At 45.7% G+C, this 18405-nt stretch overlaps 1 protein-coding gene across 4 annotated transcripts in view; it reads left to right on the top strand.

Annotated features, from left to right (window-relative positions):
* LOC137332523 (sideroflexin-1) overlaps window positions 1-18405 on the top strand; it is an 86326-nt gene that overhangs the window by 29697 nt on the left and 38224 nt on the right. For all 4 annotated transcript variants that reach the window (XM_067996425.1, XM_067996427.1, XM_067996428.1 and 1 more), the window contains exon 2: window positions 14233-14406. In XM_067996425.1, the coding sequence (XP_067852526.1) occupies window positions 14243-14406 (164 nt within the window). In that variant the 5' untranslated portion in view covers window positions 14233-14242. The remainder of the gene's footprint in view (window positions 1-14232; window positions 14407-18405) is intronic.

Below are 18405 nucleotides of genomic sequence, written 5' to 3'. Positions count from 1 at the left end.
CTAATTTTTCAGTAAAAATCGATAAAACTTTGTACAAGGTAACTACACTTAATCCTCTTCATCCTTCTCGACCTGTCTGTAGCCTTTGTCACAGATGACCATACCATCCTCCTCCAATGCCTCTCCTCCGTCGTCCAGCTGGGTGGGACTGCGCTCGCCTGATTCCATTCTTATCTATCCATTTGTAGCCAGAGAATCACCTGCAATGGCTTCTCTTCCCACTCCCTCACCATTACCCCTGGAGTTCCCCAAGGAGCTATCCTTGGCCCCCTTCTATTTCTCACCTGCATGCTGCCTCTCAGCGACATCATCCAAAAAGACAACATCAGGTTCCACATGTACGCTGATGACACCCAGCTCTACCTCACCACCATCTCCCTTGATCCCTCCACTTTCTCTGATTTGTCACGCTGCTTGTCCAACATCCAGTACTGGATGAGCAAAAATTTACTCCAGTTGAATATTGGGAAGACCGAAGCCATTGTCTTCGGTCCCCACCACAAACTCCGTTCCCTAGCCACCAACTTCATCATCCCTTTCCCTGGCCACTGTCTGAAGCTGAACCAGACCATTCACAACCTTGGCGTCCTATTTGACAGTGAGATGAGCTTCCATCCACATATCCACTCCATCACCAAGACCGTCCACTTCCACCTTCGTAACATCGCCCATCTCCGCCCCTACCGTAGCTCATCTGCTGCTGAAACCCTTATCCGTGCCTTTGTTACCTCCAGACTTGACTATTCCAATGCTCTCCTGGCCGGCCTCCCACCTTCCACCCTCCATAAGCTTGAGCTCATCCAAAACTCTGCTGCACTTTTCCTAACTCACACCAAGTCCCGTTCACCCATCACCCCTTTGCTCACTGATATACATTGGGTCCAGGAACGCCTTGATTTTAAAATTCTCATCCTGGTTTTCAAATCTCTTCATGGCCTCGCTCATCCCCATCTCTGTAACCTCCTCCAGTCCAAAACCCTCCGAGATCTCTGCGTTCCTCCAAATCTTGCCTCTTGCGCAAACCCGATTTTTATCGCTCCATCATTGGCCACTGCGCCTTCAGCTGCCTAGGCCCTATGCTCTGGAATTCGCTTCCTAAACCTCTCTACCTTTCTCCTTTAAGACGTTCCTTAAAATTTACCTCTTTGACCAAGCTTTTGGTCACCTGACCTAATATCTCCTTATGTGGAAAATTGCCCAAGTATGTCCTGTCCACAAAAAGCAGGACATATCCAATCTGGCCAATTACTGCCCCATCAGTCTACTCTCAATCATCAGCAAAGTGGTAGAAGGTGTCGTTGACAGTGCTATCAAGTGGCACTTACTCACCAATAACCTGCTCACCGATGCTCAGTTTGGGTTCCGCTAGGACCACTCAGCTCCAGACCTGATTACAGCCTTGGTCCAAACATGGATAAAAGAGCTGAATTCCAGAGGTGAGGTGAGAGTAACTGCACCTGACATCAAGGCAACATTTGACCGAGTGTGGCATCAAGGAGCCTTAGTAAAATTGAAGTCAATGGGAATCAGGGGGAAAACTCGCCAGTGGCTGGAGTCATGCCGAGCACAAAGGAGGATGGTAGTGGTTGTTGGAGGCCAATCATATCAGCCCCAGGACATTGCTGCAGGTGTTCCTCAAGGCAGTGTCTTAGGCCCAACCATCTTCAGCTGCTTCATCAATGACTTCCCTCCATCATAAGGTCAGAAATGGGGATTGTTCGCTGATGATTGCACAGTGTTCAGTTCCATTCGCGACCCCACAGATAATGAAGCAGTCCGCGCCCGCATGCAGCAAGATCTGGTCAACATCCAGGCTTGGGCAGATAAGTGGCAAGTAACATTTGTGCCAGACAAGTACCAGGTAATGACCATCTCCAACAAGAGAGAGTCTAACCACCTCCCCTTGACATTCAACGGCATTACCATCGCCGAATCCCCCACAATCAACATCCTGGGGGTCACCATTGACCAGAAACTCAACTGGACCAGCCACATAAATACTGTGGTTACAAGAGCAAGTCAGAGGATGGGTATTCTGTGGCGAGTGACTCACCTCCTGACTCCCCAAAGCCTTTCCACCATCTACAAGGCACAGGTCAGGAGTGTGATGGAACACTCTCTACTTGCCTGGATGAGTGCAGCTCCAACAATACTCAAGAAGCTCAACACCATCCAGGACAAAGCAGCCTGCTTTATTGGCATCCCATCCACCACCCTAAACACTCACTCCCTTCACCACCGGCGCACCGTGGCTGCTGTGTGAACCATCCACAGGATGCACTGCAGCAACTCGCCGAGGCTTCTTCGACAGCACCTCCCAAACCCGCGACTTCTACCACCTAGAAGGACAAGAGCAGCAGGCACATGGGAACAACACCACCTGCACGTTCCCCTTCAAGTCGCACACCATCCCGACTTGGAAATATATCGCCGTTCCTTCATTGTTGCTGGGTCAAAATCCTGGAACTCCCTTCCTAACAGCATTGTGGGAGAACCTTCACTTTACAGACTGCAGCGGTCCAAGAAAGCAGAACACCACCACCTTCTCCAGGGCAATTAGGGATGGGAAATAAATGCTGGCCTTGCCGGCGGTGCTCACATCCCATGAACGAGTATAAAAAAAATGTGGCTCGGTGTCAAATTTTGTCTGATTACGGTCCTGTGTAATGCCTTGGGACGTTTTACTACGTTAAAGGCGCTATATAAATGCAAATTTTTGTTGTTGTTGTTGGACAACTTTCTAATATTTGGAGGTGCAGCTTTGGTAGCATTACTGGATATCCTGCTGCACAATTCAAGTTTCCCTCTGAAGCTCTGCACAGGCTCCAGCCATTATGATTAGAATTACCAGGATGGTTTGATTTCTGTCATCGATTATCGTTCATGCTTTTCTCATTCGACTCTAGGCTTGAATATTTTCAGCAGTCAGTTAATACTCTACTTCGATACTGGAGTCCTTACAAGCCTAAGTTATTAGACTGGAACCTTACCTCAGTACTAGGGTCCCTGCAAATGTGCATTTAATCAATTCCAATACTTAAGAACTACAGCCTTGTGCCATTAATTCTGGCCCCTTAACTCAAGCACCATACTACTTACCTTATCTTTCTTGCCCAGGTTCCCTCCCGATCATTGTCCCTACTTACTAATAACACTGAAACTTATATTTTCCTCAATATTCTAGGTAAATTTAGTTTCACCTGGATAACTAATGCATTACACTGTAAATAGAGTGGCTCATAAAGAATTGGCATAAATATTAAGCTGTTTTATTGCTGGAATTAATAAATTGATATGATCGCTCTCGCGCTCTCTCACACTCACTCACTCACACACACAAGCTTTTAGTTATACTAAACATTGTTGCAAATATATTCAGAAAAGATATAAATTAAGTCAGTCCTCCAAGGCTTCACATTTCCTGGTCTCCACAACAGTAAACCCAGAACTTGAACAGATGGAATATTCTGCTGATGTAGTGTTATAAAGAAGGAGTTCCTGTGAGTCAGTCAGTCTCCTCTCTCAGAAAAAGTTTGAAAGGATATATTATTAGTCCCATTTTTACTTATAACATTATATTTTATACCTCTGACCATGAAGAAAACATATAAGGTGTAATAGCGTAGTGAAAATCTGGAACTCGCTCAAATGGCTGTTGATGCTGGGTCAATTGCGGGGAGGTTTGCTAGCACTGTTGGGGGGGGTTTAAACTAACTTGGCAGGGGGATGGGATACAGAGTGGAGCTACAATAGGGGGTGATGTGCAGCCAAATATAGAGAAAAAAACAAGTCAGCTTGGAAGACAGGGCAAATATGTGAGGGCAAGGCTGGATGGCATCTATTTTAATGCAAGGAGTCTTGCGAATAAGGTGGTTGAACTGAAGGTGTTGATAAACACATGGGAGTATGATATTGTTGCTGTCACAGAGACATGGTTGAGGGAGGGGCAAGACGGCAGCTCAATATTCCGGGGTACAGAATCTTCAGGCGAGACAGAGGGGGAGGTATAAGAGGAGGGGGGGTCGCAATATTAATTAAAGAATCAATTACTGCCATAAGGAGGGATGATATATTAGCAGGTTCCTCTAATGAGGCCATATGGGTGGAGCTTAAAAACAAAAAGGGGGGCAAGCACTTTGATGGGAGTGTACTATAGGCCCCCAAACAGTCAGGGGGAGATCGAGGAACAGATATGTAGGCAAATCTCAGAAAATTGTGCAAATAATAGGGTAATAATAGTGGGGGATTTCAACTTCCCCAATATTAACTGGGATACTCAGAGTGTAAAAGGCTTAGAGGGTACAAAATTCTTAACGTGCATCCAGGAGAGCTTTTTGAGCCAGCATGTAGAAAGTCCTACAAGAGAGGGGGCGGTACTGGACCTAATTCTAGGGAATGTGGCCGGCCAAGTGGAAGAAGTGCTAGTAGGTGAGCACTTTGGTGACAGTGACCATAATTTGGTGAGATTTAAGGTGGTCATGGAAAAGGACAGGGAGGGGCCGGAAATAAAGGTTCTAAATTGGGGGAAGGCCGATTTTAATAGGATAAGGCAGGATCTGGCCAAAATGGACTGGGATCAGCTGCTTGTAGGAAAATCCGCATCGGAGCAATGGGAGTCTTTCAGAAGGGAGATTGAGACCATACAATGGCAACATGTTCCCATAAAGGTCAAGGGTGGTTCCAAGAACTCCAGGGAACCTTGGATGTCAGGGGATATACGAGAATGGATTAGGAAAAAAAGGAGGGCTTTTGGCAGATACAAAAGGCTAAAGACGGAGGAAGCCCTAGAGGAGTACAAAAAGTGCAGGGGGATACTTAAAAAAGAAATTAGGAGATCAAGGAGGGGCCATGAAATAACACTGGCGAGCAAAATAAAGGAAAATCCTAAGATGTTTTATAAGTATATTAAGGGTAAGAGGATGACTAGGGAAAAAATAGGGCCCATTAGGGACAAAAATGGCAATCTGTGTGTGGAGCCGGCAGATGTAGGAGGGGTTCTAAATGAATTTTTTGCATCTGTTTTCACTATGGAGAAGGACGATGTAGACATAGAAATACGGCAGGGGGACTGTGATATACTCGAACATATTAACATCGAGCAGGAGGAGGTATTGGCGGTTTTAGCAGGCCTAAAAATGGATAAATCCCCAGGCCCGGACGAAATGTATCCCAGGCTACTGTGTGAGGCAAAGGAGGAGATTGCGGGGGCTCTGACACATATATTCAGAACCTCTCTGGCCACAGGGGATGTGCCAGAGGACTGGAGAACCGCTAATGTAATACCATTATTCAAGAAGGGGAGTAGGGAAAAACCGGGGAACTACAGGCCAGTGAGCCTAACATCAGTGGTAGGAAAATTATTGGAAAAAATTCTGAAGGACAAAATTAGTCTCCACTTGGAGAAGCAAGGATTAATCAGGGATAGTCAACATGGCTTTGTCAAGGGAAGATCATGTCTGACTAATTTGATTGAATTTTTTGAGGGGGTGACTAGGCGTGTGGATGAGGATAACGCAGTGGATGTGGTATACATGGATTTCAGTAAGGCCTTCGATAAAGTCCCCCACAGGAGACTGGTCAAGAAGGTACGAGCCCATGGAATCCAGGGTGCCTTGGCACTTTGGATACAAAACTGGCTTAGTGGCAGAAGGCAGAGGGTGATGGTCGAAGGTTGTTTTTGTGACTGGAAGCCTGTGGCCAGTGGGGTACCACAGGGATCGGTGCTGGGTCCCTTGCTGTTTGTGGTCTACATTAATGACTTGGATATGAATGTAAAAGGTATGATCAGTAAGTTCGCTGATGATACAAAGATTGGTAGGGTGGTAAATAGCGAGGAGGATAGCCTCAGTCTGCAGGACGATATGGATGGGTTGGTCAGATGGGCGGAACAGTGGCAAATGGAATTTAACCCGGAAAAGTGCGAGGTGATGCACTTTGGAGGGACTAACAAGGCAAGGGAATACACAATGAATGGGAGGACCCTAGGCAAGACAGAGGGTCAGAGGGATCTTGGTGTGCAAGTTCACAGATCCCTGAAGGCGGCAGAACAGGTAGATAAGGTGGTAAAGAAGGCATATGGGATACTTGCCTTTATTAGCCGAGGCATAGAATATAAGAGCAAGGAGGTTATGATGGAGCTGTATAAAACATTGGTTAGGCCACAGCTGGAGTACTGTGTGCAGTTCTGGTCGCCACACTACAGGAAGGATGTGATCGCTTTGGAGAGGGTGCAGAGGAGATTCACCAGGATGTTACCAGGGCTGGAGCGCTTCAGCTATGAAGAGAGACTGGGAAGATTGGGTTTGTTTTCCTTGGAGCAGAGGAGGCTGAGGGGGGACATGATTGAGGTGTACAAAATTATGAGGGGCACAGATAGGATGGATACTAAGGAGCTTTTTCCCTTCGTTGAGGGTTCTATAACAAGGGGACATAGATTCAAGGTAAAAGGCGGGAGGTTTAGAGGGGATTTGAGAAAGAACTTTTTCACCCAGAGGGTGGTTGGAGTCTGGAACTCACTGTCTGAAAGGGTTGTGGAGGCAGGAACCCTCACAACATTCAAGAAGCATTTGGATGAGCACTTGAAATGCCATAGCATACAAGGCTACGGACCAAATGCTGGAATATGGGATTAGAGTAGACAGGGCTGATGGCCGGCGCGGACACGAAGGGCCTCTATCCGTGCTGTATAACTCTATGACTCTATAATTGAAATTTTCAAGACTGAGATCGACAGATTTTTATTAAGTAAGGGTAGCAAAGGATATGGAACAAAGGTGGGTAAATGGAGTTCAGGTACAGATCCACCATGATCTAATTGAATGATGGAACAGGCATCAGGGGCTGAATGGCCTACTTCTGTTCCTACGTACCATTGGAAGAAAAACTATTGTTAAATCAGAGAGCCAAAACATGGTTTTGCATTTTAGTATCTATGATGCAGCTGAGGTGAATGTAGATTTTTTTTTTTTGCATTGTATCTGAATTTTGGTTTCCTAAAAAAAAGTCGTCTTTCTAAATACTCTGTTCATTTGATGTTCTGTCTAACTGTATTGGCATGGCCTTGATTAAATTGTCTGTGTAATCAAACAGAGAACAGTTGGTTTAACCATACCCAGCTGATTCCCATGCTTACGAGAAAAGTGATCATGTGCTTTTAAAAAAAAAAGAGCTGCCGAACAGAAAGCGGAACATTTTGGCCTTCTATGCATGCACGACCTTGATATCCAGTGAGACGCCGCCCTTCAGCTGCTGTTCCAGCTCATCTTATTCAAAATGTTCCACACCTGATCTGTGCCTGTGAGCAACACCATGGGAGATCCTCTGGTTAATATCAAAAGCAAAATACTGTGGATGCTGGAAATCTGAAATAAGAACAGAAAATGCTGGAAATACTCAGCAAGTCAGGCAGCACCTGTGGGAAAAGAAACAGGGTTAACGTTTCAGGATGATGACCTTTCATCAGAACTGGAAGAAGTAAAGATTTAACAGTTTTTAAGTAAGTACAAAGCCAGGGAAAGTGGGGGGTGAAGAGGTGGGGAAGAAGGAGAGGGGAAGGTCTGTGATAGGGTGGAGGGCAGGAGTGATTAAATGACAAAAGGGATGATGGTGCAAGTCAAAGGGGGTGGTAATGGGTCAAGTAAAGAAACAAAAGATGGGTAAATTGCAACAGCAGAACCATTACCAGTACCTGCTGTCCGAAAAAAAAATGGGAGCAGTGGTTGTGATCTCAAGTTATTAAAATCAAGGCTGTAAAGTGCCTAACAGAAAGATGAAGGGGAGGGGTTAAATTTGATTAGGCCAATAATCAGGCGTTGGTAGTGCAATCCACGACTAACCTGCGCCCGGTGCTTCCTGCGCAGGCAGTATGTGAACTTCGTGTTGCCTACTAATTAGAATGATTCCTCAGTGCAGCCAGCGGTACCAGCGCTGCTGAGAGGCTGCACGGAGAATCAGGAAGCCCGAAATGGGGCATAGCCAATGCACATCACAGGCAGCCTGCACCTCTCTCCAGGCAACGGCATTCCTGCTCCCACCCCTGCCACACTGCCAGTGCCCTTGTTGTAGCCTATCAGCCAGCCAGGCCAGACTGCTGCAGCCTGGGCTGAGATGGTACAGTCTGAAGCCAGGCTCTCCCGGCCTAGAGCTGCTTGAGGTCGACCTCCAAGGCCATCTGCACACTCCCAATTGAAGGCCAGCAGCCTTCCACCACCCATGCTCCAGCCACTGGGGAAGCACCTCGTAGGAGCACTAGGAAAGGTAAAGACACATGAATAACAGGCACTAAGGGAATGCACAAGGATGAATAGTCCAGTTTTGTTTGCATAATTTCATTTGTTAATTGATGTCACTTTGAATTTGCATTTGGCGGTGGTTTTTAATTGTGCGATGAGCTGAGGGAGAAAGCAATGTGTAATCAGATGGAGGGTGACTTTATGGTCATCTGGGAGCGGACAGGTGGGGAGTATAGGACTGTTGGTGATTTGGGGGATGTTGTTCACATTACTGATAGTGGGCACAGATCAGGTGAGCATGCAGATAAGGTGTGTATTCCTTGTTGCCCCCTTGCATCTTCCTCCTCCTCCTCAGCCTCTTTTTGTCCCCCTCCTCCTCCTCTTCAGCCTCTGGCTCAGGATCTAGTCCAATCATCAGTGGCAGGGGCTGGTCCCTCATGATGGCGGGGTTGTGCAGCACGCAGCATGCCACCACGAATCTTCCCACCCGCTCAGCGGAGTACTGCAGGGATCCTCCAGAACAGTCCAGGCAGTGGAAGCGTTGCTTCAGGAGGTGTGTTCCACAACATCACGTGGCAGCATGGCTCTCACTATAGGCCTGTTCTGCACATGTCCGTGGGTTCCTGACCGGAGTCATGAGCCACTGCATGAGGGGATAGCCCTTGTCGCCCAGTAGCCAGCCTTTGACTTGCTGAGCCGGGTGAAAGATAGCTGGCATGCTGGACTGCTGCGTAACGAAGGTGTCGTGACTGCTCCCAGGGTAGCGGGCATCGACCTCCATGATTCGATGCGTGTGGTCACACACCAGCTACACGTTCAGGGAGTGGCAGCCCTTTCAGTTCACGAAGCCAGCTGAGTTGATATGTGGAGCACGCAAAGCAATGTGCATGCAGTCAATGGCACACTCAACTATGGGGAAGCCGACAATGCGAGCAAACCCCCGTGCTCGCTCGTTCTGCTTGTCTCTATCAAATGGGAACCTGATGAACCTATTCCTCATCTCATGCAGTTTGTCTGTGACCTCCCTAATGCAGCAGTGCACTGCAAACTGCGAGATGTTGCAGATATCGCTAGCAGAGGCCTGAAATGATCCAGAGCCGTAGAAGTTCAGCGCCACGGTTACCTTCACAGCCATAGGCAATGCTGTCCTTGCCCTGCTCTGAAGCTGTAGTTGTGGCTGCAGCAGTTGACAGACCTCTGTCACAACCTCCTTGGTGAACCTCAGATGTCGGATGCTATGCTCCTCGTTCATGTTGAGGTAAGAGAATTGGTCCATGAAGGCCCTCATTGGATATGGCCTCCTGCTCATTTCCCTGCACCACCGCCTCCTCCCTCTCCTTGCAGCTTGACCTGCTCTGCGTGGCCTCTCTGCATGCTCCAGTCATGTTCAATGCCCAGCGAGAGCCCTAGCAGACCACCCATGGTTGCCAGGAATCTGTTCAACCATGGTTGTAACTTTCTAAACCCTAAAGCAGTACCTGCCAAACCACTCTCAAATGTACTCTAGCAACTCTAAGTAAGGGGAGCTTCAAAAATCACTTTCTATTCCACCAGCAGTGGAAGCAATAATCCAGCAACTAACCTGCAACTCCTGCATGGTCCCTTTTAAATAGCATGGTGGGGGGAGTAGTCCTGGTCCACAGTTCCATTTCATCCTTTGCCTCATCCGGCACTTCAACAAAACTTTTTTTTCTTCCTTTCAGGCGTCAGGGACTGCAAGCTTCAACAACTCATAGATACCAATGCATCTCCTGATCCTCCATCCCCTTCACTTTACTCTCACCCCATCCCTCCTTCCAACCTCACGCTTTGCCGTGTTTTCACTATTCCCTCTGACCTTCCTCTCTCTGACCCCAAACGATCAGTCCTCAGCGAAGGCCTTAGCTTCATCCCCTTATGCCCCCACCTCAATGAATTTCGAGCTTGACACGCACAGCGGGCCCTTTCTCCTGCCTTCAGAATTCTCGTTCCACTTGTACCCCTCCCTTTGACTTCTTACCTTCTCTTGATCTTTTCATTGGGAACTGCCGGCGTGACATCGGCCGTCTCAATTTCTCTACTCCCATCACTCGCTCTAACCTACCTCCCTCTGATCTTGCAGCACTCCGTTCTCTCAGGAGCAACCCTGACATTGTCATTAAACCTGCTGACAAGGGCGGCGCTATTGTTGTTTGGTGAGCAGACCTCTACCTTGCAGTGGCTGAATGCCAACTCACTGACACCTTCTCCTACCTCCCCTTGGACCATGACCCCACCACCAAACATCAAGCCATAGTTTCCCAGACCGTCACAGACCTCATCTCCTCTGGAGATCCTCTCTTCCCCGCGCCGCCCCACCACAGTCTCCAACCTCATTGTCCCCCCACCCCGCACAGCCCACTTCTACCTCCTTCCCAAGATCCACAAACAGGACTGCCACAGTAGACCCATCGTTTCAGCCTGTTCTTGCCGCACGGAACTTATTTCTTTCTATCTCGACTTTTTTTGTGCCCTTGTCCAGTCTCTTATGACCTACATCTGTGCATCTTCCGACACCCTCCGCCACTTTAACAGTTTCCAATTTTCCGGCCCTAACAGTCTCATTTTTACCATGGACATTCAGTCTCTCTACACCTCTATTTCTCCATCAGTACGGCCTGCCAGCCCTCCGCTTCTTCCTTGAACAGAGGCCCAACCAGTCCCCATCCACCACCACCCTCCTCCGCCTGGCTGAATTTGTTAGATTGAACAACTTCTTCTTTGACTCCACTCGCTTCCTCCAAATAAAAGGTGTCGCTATGGGAACCCGTTTGGGTCCTAGATATGCCTGCCTTTTTGTGGGATACGTGGAACATAGTCAGGTCCCTTCCCTCACCTCTTTTTCCTGTATATTGACCTCCGTAGCGGTGCTTTTTCCTGCTCTTGCCCCGAACTGGAAAATTTCATCAACTTTGCTTCCAATTTCCATCCCTCCCTCGTCTTCACATGGTCCATCTCCAATTCTTCCCTTCCCTTCCTCGACTTATCTATCTCCATTTCTGCGGATAGACTGTCAACCAATATCTACTATAAGCCCACCGACTTCCACAGGTACCTTGATTACACTTCCTCCCACCTTGCTCCTGTAAGGACTCTATTCCATTCTCCCAGTTTCTCTGTCGCACCTGTTCCGATGATTCCACCTTCCATACCAGTGCTTCCGCTATGTCTTCCTTTTTCTTCAAATGAGGATTCGTCTTCACAGTGGTCGACAGAGCCCTCAACTGTGTTCACCCTATTTCCCGCACTTCTGCCCTCAACCCTACCCCTCCCTCCCTCCCAGAACCACGATAGGTCCCCTTGTCCTCACCTTCCACCCCACCTGCCTCCACTTTCAATGGATCATCATCCACCATTTTCACCACCTCCAGCACGATGCCACCACCAAACACATCCTCCCCTCCCTTTTCGGCATTCCGAAGGGACTGTTCCCTCCGCGACACCCTGGTCCACTCTTCCATCACCCCCAACACCTCCCCTTCCCACAGCACCTTCCCGAGCGAGCGCAGGAGAATGCAGCACCTGCCCTTTCACCTCCTCCCTTCCCACCGTCCAGGGCCCCAAATGTTCCTTCCAGGCGAAACAGCGATTTACTTGTACTTCTTTCAATTTAGTATACTGTATTCACTGCTCATGTTACAGTCTCCTTTACATTGGGAGACCAAAAGCAGATTGGGCGATCGCTTTGCTGAACACCTCCGCTTAGTCCGCAAGCATGACCCTGAGCTTCAGGACGCTTACCATTTTGATTCTCCGTTCCACTCCCACTCTGACCTCTGTCCTCGGCCTCCTACGCTGTTCCAATGAAGCTCGAGGAACAGCACCTTCTCTTTCGATTAGGCATTTTACAACCTTCCGTACTCATCATTAATTTTAATAGCTTCAGACCATAACCACTGCTTGCATTTTTTTGGACAGCAGGTGCTGGTAATGGTTCTGCTGCTGCCATTTACAGCTGCTCCAGACACATCTTTTATTTCTATACTTGTCCTATTACCGCCCCTTTTGCCTTGCGCCATCATCGCTTTGTCATTTAATTACTCCTGCCCTCCGCCCCATCACGGAGCTTCCCTTTTGTTCTTTCCTCCCCTCCCCTTCTTTCTGCCCCCCCCCCCCCCCCCCCATCCCACTTTCCATGACTCTGTACCTCTGTACTTACTTAAAAACTGTTAAATCTACACTACTTCCAGTTCTAATGAAAGGTCATTGACCTGAAAGATTAACTCAGTATCTCTCTCCACAGATGCTGCCTGACCTGTTGAGTATTTTCAGCATTTTCTGTTTTTATTGCCCCTGGTTTAATATATTAGGTTAAGTTCATTGGATATTGTCTTTATTTGCATCCATTTGAAGTATTCAGGGTCTAGTATGTCAGATTGTCTTGTGTATAATTTATTAATTTTTTGTGTATTTTTACTCTAGCCAGGAAAGGAGTCCTACTTTCATTAAATGGTCAGGATGTAGAGCCCTAATTTTAAAAAAATTTACACACGCACAATATGAAAACATATCAGTGCAAGTGTCCAGTACTTCTGCTTTAGTGACTTAGCCAACCTCACAAATTGTTGTTCTGCTCACATTAATCATTACCTGTGCACTTTTTGTTTTTTTCCACTTGATTATCATGATATTATGGATTCTGGGTTTGTAATGGTTTAGTAATAAAATATTACTCACTACTGCTTTCTTTATCTGTAGTGCCATATAAATAAGATTAATAAAGGCATTGAAGAAACCACTGTGTTAAGATTTTTTTAGATTTAAAAGTACAAATGCCAGTATTCAGGAACACAGAAGGACATGTCATGAAGGAAATAATAGAAATTAAAATGAATTCTTGCTAGTGGGGGAATAATGGATGACAAAATGGGGCATTATCAGGTACATATCAAGTGGGAAGCTGTTTAATACCCTCTCTTTAGAGAGCTTGTGTACTTTTCCATTATTGCTTAACATCCTGACCACTCAATTAAACTAGGATTCCTTTCCTGGCTCGGATAAACGTGACTTATATTCTCTTGAGTTTAGAAGGTTGACGGGTGATCTAATTGATTAGGGATTCGATAGGGTAGATACAGAGAAACTATTTCCTCTGTTGAGGGGATCCATTTAGGAGTGAAATCAGGAAACATTTTTTCAAGATTGAGATCGATAGATTTTTATTGGGTAAGGGCGTCAAGGGATAACAAAGGCAGGTAAATGGAGTTGAGATACCAATCTGCCATGATCTAATTGAATGGTGGAACAGGCTTGAGGGGATGAATGACCTACGTTATTCCTATGTTTACTTGCATGGTCATCTAAAGACAATAGGATTCTGATCTCCTCCAAAACTTGAAGTACCACTGAGCATTAGAAAACTGGAGATGTGATTGGTTTTCAGTCTTCTTACAGGTCTGAGATTATTTTGTCCACAGAATCAAGTACACACCAGTAAGTAGGGCAATTTCAATGTACCATTTTGAGATAACATTGTGATGCAGTGATGCACATTATATTCTTGGCACTCTTGCGGTTCCGTTGCTAGATGAGAGGTGTTTCACCATTGCTTCTGTGTCAATCTACCTATTTGGTGATTCTGGTGGAGCTAGAGGTACCAAATCAGAGTGTTGTTTGACTCTTTTTGAATTAGTGTTTTTTTGCAGAATATTTACACTACTACAGGTTGTTAGAGGAAAATCCTGGTATAACGAGGGCATTGGTTAGTCTTAGTAAAAAATATTTATTTGTTACCTTTTTATTGTCTTACTGCTGGATTATTGTAGCTTAAACTTACAGCCATATAAATACAACATTTAACACAACAGGGTGGCAGATGTTATGGTTAAATGGTCATGTGTATATATCACCTGTCATTGTAAATAATAACCAATGAGCATGCTCTTTTAATTTTTCTGAATTAAATTGAAATGCGGTTGGTTTCAAAAAAAACTTTACCGAGCCAGCTAATGCATAACTTTTATGTTTGTTGTTTGCCTTGTAGAGACTATAAAATGACTGGAGAAGTGTCATTGAACATAAATATCAAAGAACCTCGATGGGACCAGGGTACTTTCATTGGGAGAGCAAAACACTTCTTCACAGTTACTGACCCCAGGAATATCCTTCTATCAAATACCCAGTTGGAGAATGCTAGAAAGATAATACATGATTATAGGTATGGTATAGCACAGTTTTGGTATGTGACAATGGAGCCTGTCTTCTATTTTTATTTATTCCTTCTTAGTGCTACTACAAAATTGGGCACAATAATCCATCTTAAAAATTTTTGTTTATGCATTATTGACACATTTTTGTTATATTTATGATGTAGTGCAATTTTATCACTGTTTTCCATTTGTGTTTGATTTTAAGTTATTTTTAAATTTAAACAAGAGGGGGAAAAATGCACATGTTTGTAGGCTGAAGTCCTTTCTTTACAAGGATAGGAACCTCTTGAGAAAAAGTGGGTGGTATTCCAAATAAGATAGGAATAAAAAAATACCATGAGAGAAACATAGAACAAGCCAATTCGATTCACTCCACGTGATATCAAGAAACGGCTGAGTGCACTGGATACAGCAAAGACTATGGGCCCCGACAACATCCCGGCTGTAGTGCTGAAGACTTGTGCTCCAGAACTAGCTGCGCCTCTAGCCAAGCTGTTCCAGTATAGCTACAACACTGGCATCTACCCGACAATGTGGAAAATTGCCCAGGTATGTCCTGTCCACAAAAAGCAGGACAAATCCAATCTGGCCAATTACCGCCCCATCAATCTACTCTCAATCATCAGCAAAGTGATGGAAGGTGTCGTCGACAATGCTATCAAGTGGCTCTTACATAAGAACATAAGAAATAGGAGCAGGAGTAGGCCAATCGGCCCCTCGAGCCTGCTCCGCCATTCAATAAGATCATGGCTGATCTGATCCTAACCTCAAATCTAAATTCATGTCCAATTTCCTGCCCGCTCCCCGTAACCCCTAATTCCCTTTACTTCTAGGAAACTGTCTATTTCTGTTTTAAATTTATTCAATGATGTAGCTCCCACAGCTTCCGGGGCAGCAAATTCCACAGACCTACTACCCTCTGAGTGAAGAAGTTTCTCCTCATCTCAGTTTTGAAAGAGCAGCCCCTTATTCTAAGATTATGCCCCCTAGTTCTAGTTTCACCCATCCTTGGGAACATCCTTACCGCATCCACCCAATCAAGCCCCTTCACAATCTTATATGTTTCAATAAGATCGCCTCTCATTCTTCTGAACTCCAATGAGTAGAGTCCCAATCTACTCAACCTCTCCTCATATGTCCACCCTCTCATCCCCGGGATTAACCGAGTGAACCTTCTTTGTACTGCCTCGAGAGCAAGTATGTCTTTTCTTAAGTATGGAGACCAAAACTGTATGCAGTATTCCAGGTGCGGTCTCACCAATACCTTATATAAATGCAGCAATACCTCCCTGTTTTTATATTCTATCCCCCTAGCAATAAAAGCCAACATTCCGTTGGCCTTCTTGATCACCTGCTGCACCTGCATACTAACTTTTTGATTTTCTTGCACTAGGACCCCAGATCCCTTTTTACTGCAGTACTTTCCAGTTTCTCGCCATTAAGATAATAACTTGCTCTCTGATTTTTTCCTGCCAAAGTGCATAACCTCATATTTTCCAATATTGTATTTCATCTGCCAAGTCTCCGCCCACTCACCCAGCCTGTCTATATCCCCTTGTAGGTTTTTAATGTCCTCCTCACTCTCTACTTTCCCTCCCATCTTTGTATCATCTGCAAACTTCGTTATGTTACACTCGGTCCCCTCTTCCAATAACGTGCTCACCGATGCTCAGTTTGGGTTCCGCCAGGACCACTCGGCTCCAGACCTCATTACAGCTTTGGTCCAAACATGGACAAAAGAGCTGAATTCCAGAGGTGAGATGAGAGTGACTGCCCTTGACATCAAGACAGCATTCGACCGAGTGTGGCACCAAGGAGCCCTAGTAAAATTGAAGTCAATGGGAATCAGGGGGAAAACTCTCCAGTGGCGGAGTCATGCCTAGCACAAAGGAGGATGGTAGTGGTTGTTGGAGGCCAATCATCTCAGCCCCAGGACATTGCTGCAGGAGTTCCTCAGGGCAGTGTCCTAGGCCCAACGATCTTCAGCTGCTTCATCAATGACCTTCCCTCCATCATAAGGTCAGAAATGGGGATGTTCGCTGATGATTGCACAGTGTGCAGTTCCATTCACAACCCCTCAAATAATGATGCAGTCCGAGCCCGCATGCAGCAAGACCTGGACAACATCCAGGCGTGGGCTCATCAGGGGCAAGTAACATTCGTGTCAGACAAGTGCCAGGCAATGACATCTCCAACAAGAGAGAGTCTAACCACCTCCCCTTGACATTCAACGGCATTACCATCGCCGAATCCCCCACCATCAACATCCTGGGGGTCACCATTGACCAGAAACTTAACTGGATCAGCCACATAAATACTGTGGCTACAAGAGCAGGTCAGTGGCTGGGTATTCTGCGGCGAGTGACTCACCTCCTGACGTTCCATGACCTTTCCACCATTTACATGGCACAAGTCGGGAGTGTGATGGAATACTCTCCACTTGTCTGGATGAGTGCAGCTCCAACAACATCAAAAAACTCGACGCCATTCAGGACAAAGCAGCTCATTTGATTGGCACCCCATCCACCACCTTAAACATTCACTCCCTTCACCACTGGCCGCACCATGGCTGCAGTGTGTATCACCTACAAGATACACTGCAGCAACTCGCCAAGATTTCTTCGACAGCACCTCCCAAACCCGTGACCTCTACAACGTAGAAGGTCAAGGGCAGAAGGTGCATGGGAAACATCATCACCTGCACGTTCCCCTCCAAGTCTCACACCATCCTGACTTGGAAATATATCGCCGTTCCTTCGTCATCGCTGGGTCAAAATCCTGGAACTCCCTATCTATCAGCACTATGGGAGTACCTTCGTCACACGGACTGCAGCGGTTCAAGAAGGCAGCTCATCACCACCTTCTCAAGGGCAATTAGGGATGGGCAATAAATGCTGGCCTTGCCAGCGACGCCCACATCTCATGAATGAATTCGAAAAAAAGTCAAGATCTGATTTTTAGAACAGACTGGTATGACTACATTTGGACAGGCCACTTCTGAATCCTTGGGTTTGATAAATCATGGGGTATAATTCCAGTGTCAAACTTGATTTAAAGCAATGCCTAGAGGGTCCTTTGATCTTTCTGGAAAGCCTGTAAGTTTACACAGACGTGATGCCCCGCCCCTTGTCTTATAACACACGTAAAATTTATGATCTGCTATAAGAGCTCTACAGGTGTATCGAAGTAAATGCACATGTGCAGAGTTCTTTCCTGATCTTAAATGTTCGATTCAGAACCAGGCAATACAGAAAATTTACTGCCAGGCTGACCTCAGACCAGTTGTTTCAATATAAAACATTGCAGTACTACATTGGGTCTAGTCCATAATAGATGAGTTAACTACAAGTCAATCGTAGGACAGCATTGTAATACCTCTGGTATTTCAAAACATTTGCTTCCCATTTAATCTAAACCTGCTTTTTCAAATGCCATTTCTTATAAATGTTCATCCATTTCTAGCTCAAAGTCACAAAGACGGCATATTTTTACATACAATATCCAATTTCTTTTTCATGTGTCTGTCTACAATGAATAACAGTGTGCATTTATTGAAGGTTTTTACTGTGCCGGGGATTGATTCTTACACTTAACATCCTAATGTCGTTGCAAAAATGTGGAATATTAAAAGATTGTGTGCTTGAACTGCCAACCTTCCTGATATTGACTGACTCATATATCTTCTGTATATAATTATTCAGCACTAATGCTAAAGGATGTAGCACATTTGTCTTTCGCAAATACTATTTGTATTGCTACACCAAAGGAAGAATTTAACTGTGCATGGTGCAGGGGTTCAAGTATACATATTAAAATGGTCCAAGAATTTAAAAAGAAATCAACTTAACGCAATCTTGTCAGCTTATTTTTAATCCTCTTTACTTCATGTAAAGGCAGCAAAATTTAATTTTAGAATCCAAAACCCTCCTAAGTCTTCAGGACTCCAGAAGTAATTTCTAGGGAGTACTAAAGAAATCACTTGTAGATTCATATGAGAAACAAATGCA

The sequence above is a fragment of the Heptranchias perlo genome, chromosome 14, assembly GCF_035084215.1.
Source record: "Heptranchias perlo isolate sHepPer1 chromosome 14, sHepPer1.hap1, whole genome shotgun sequence".
Classification (NCBI taxonomy): Eukaryota; Metazoa; Chordata; class Chondrichthyes; order Hexanchiformes; family Hexanchidae; genus Heptranchias; species Heptranchias perlo.
Note: the sequence above shows the minus strand (reverse complement) of the source record. Positions and strands in the feature narration are given on the sequence as shown.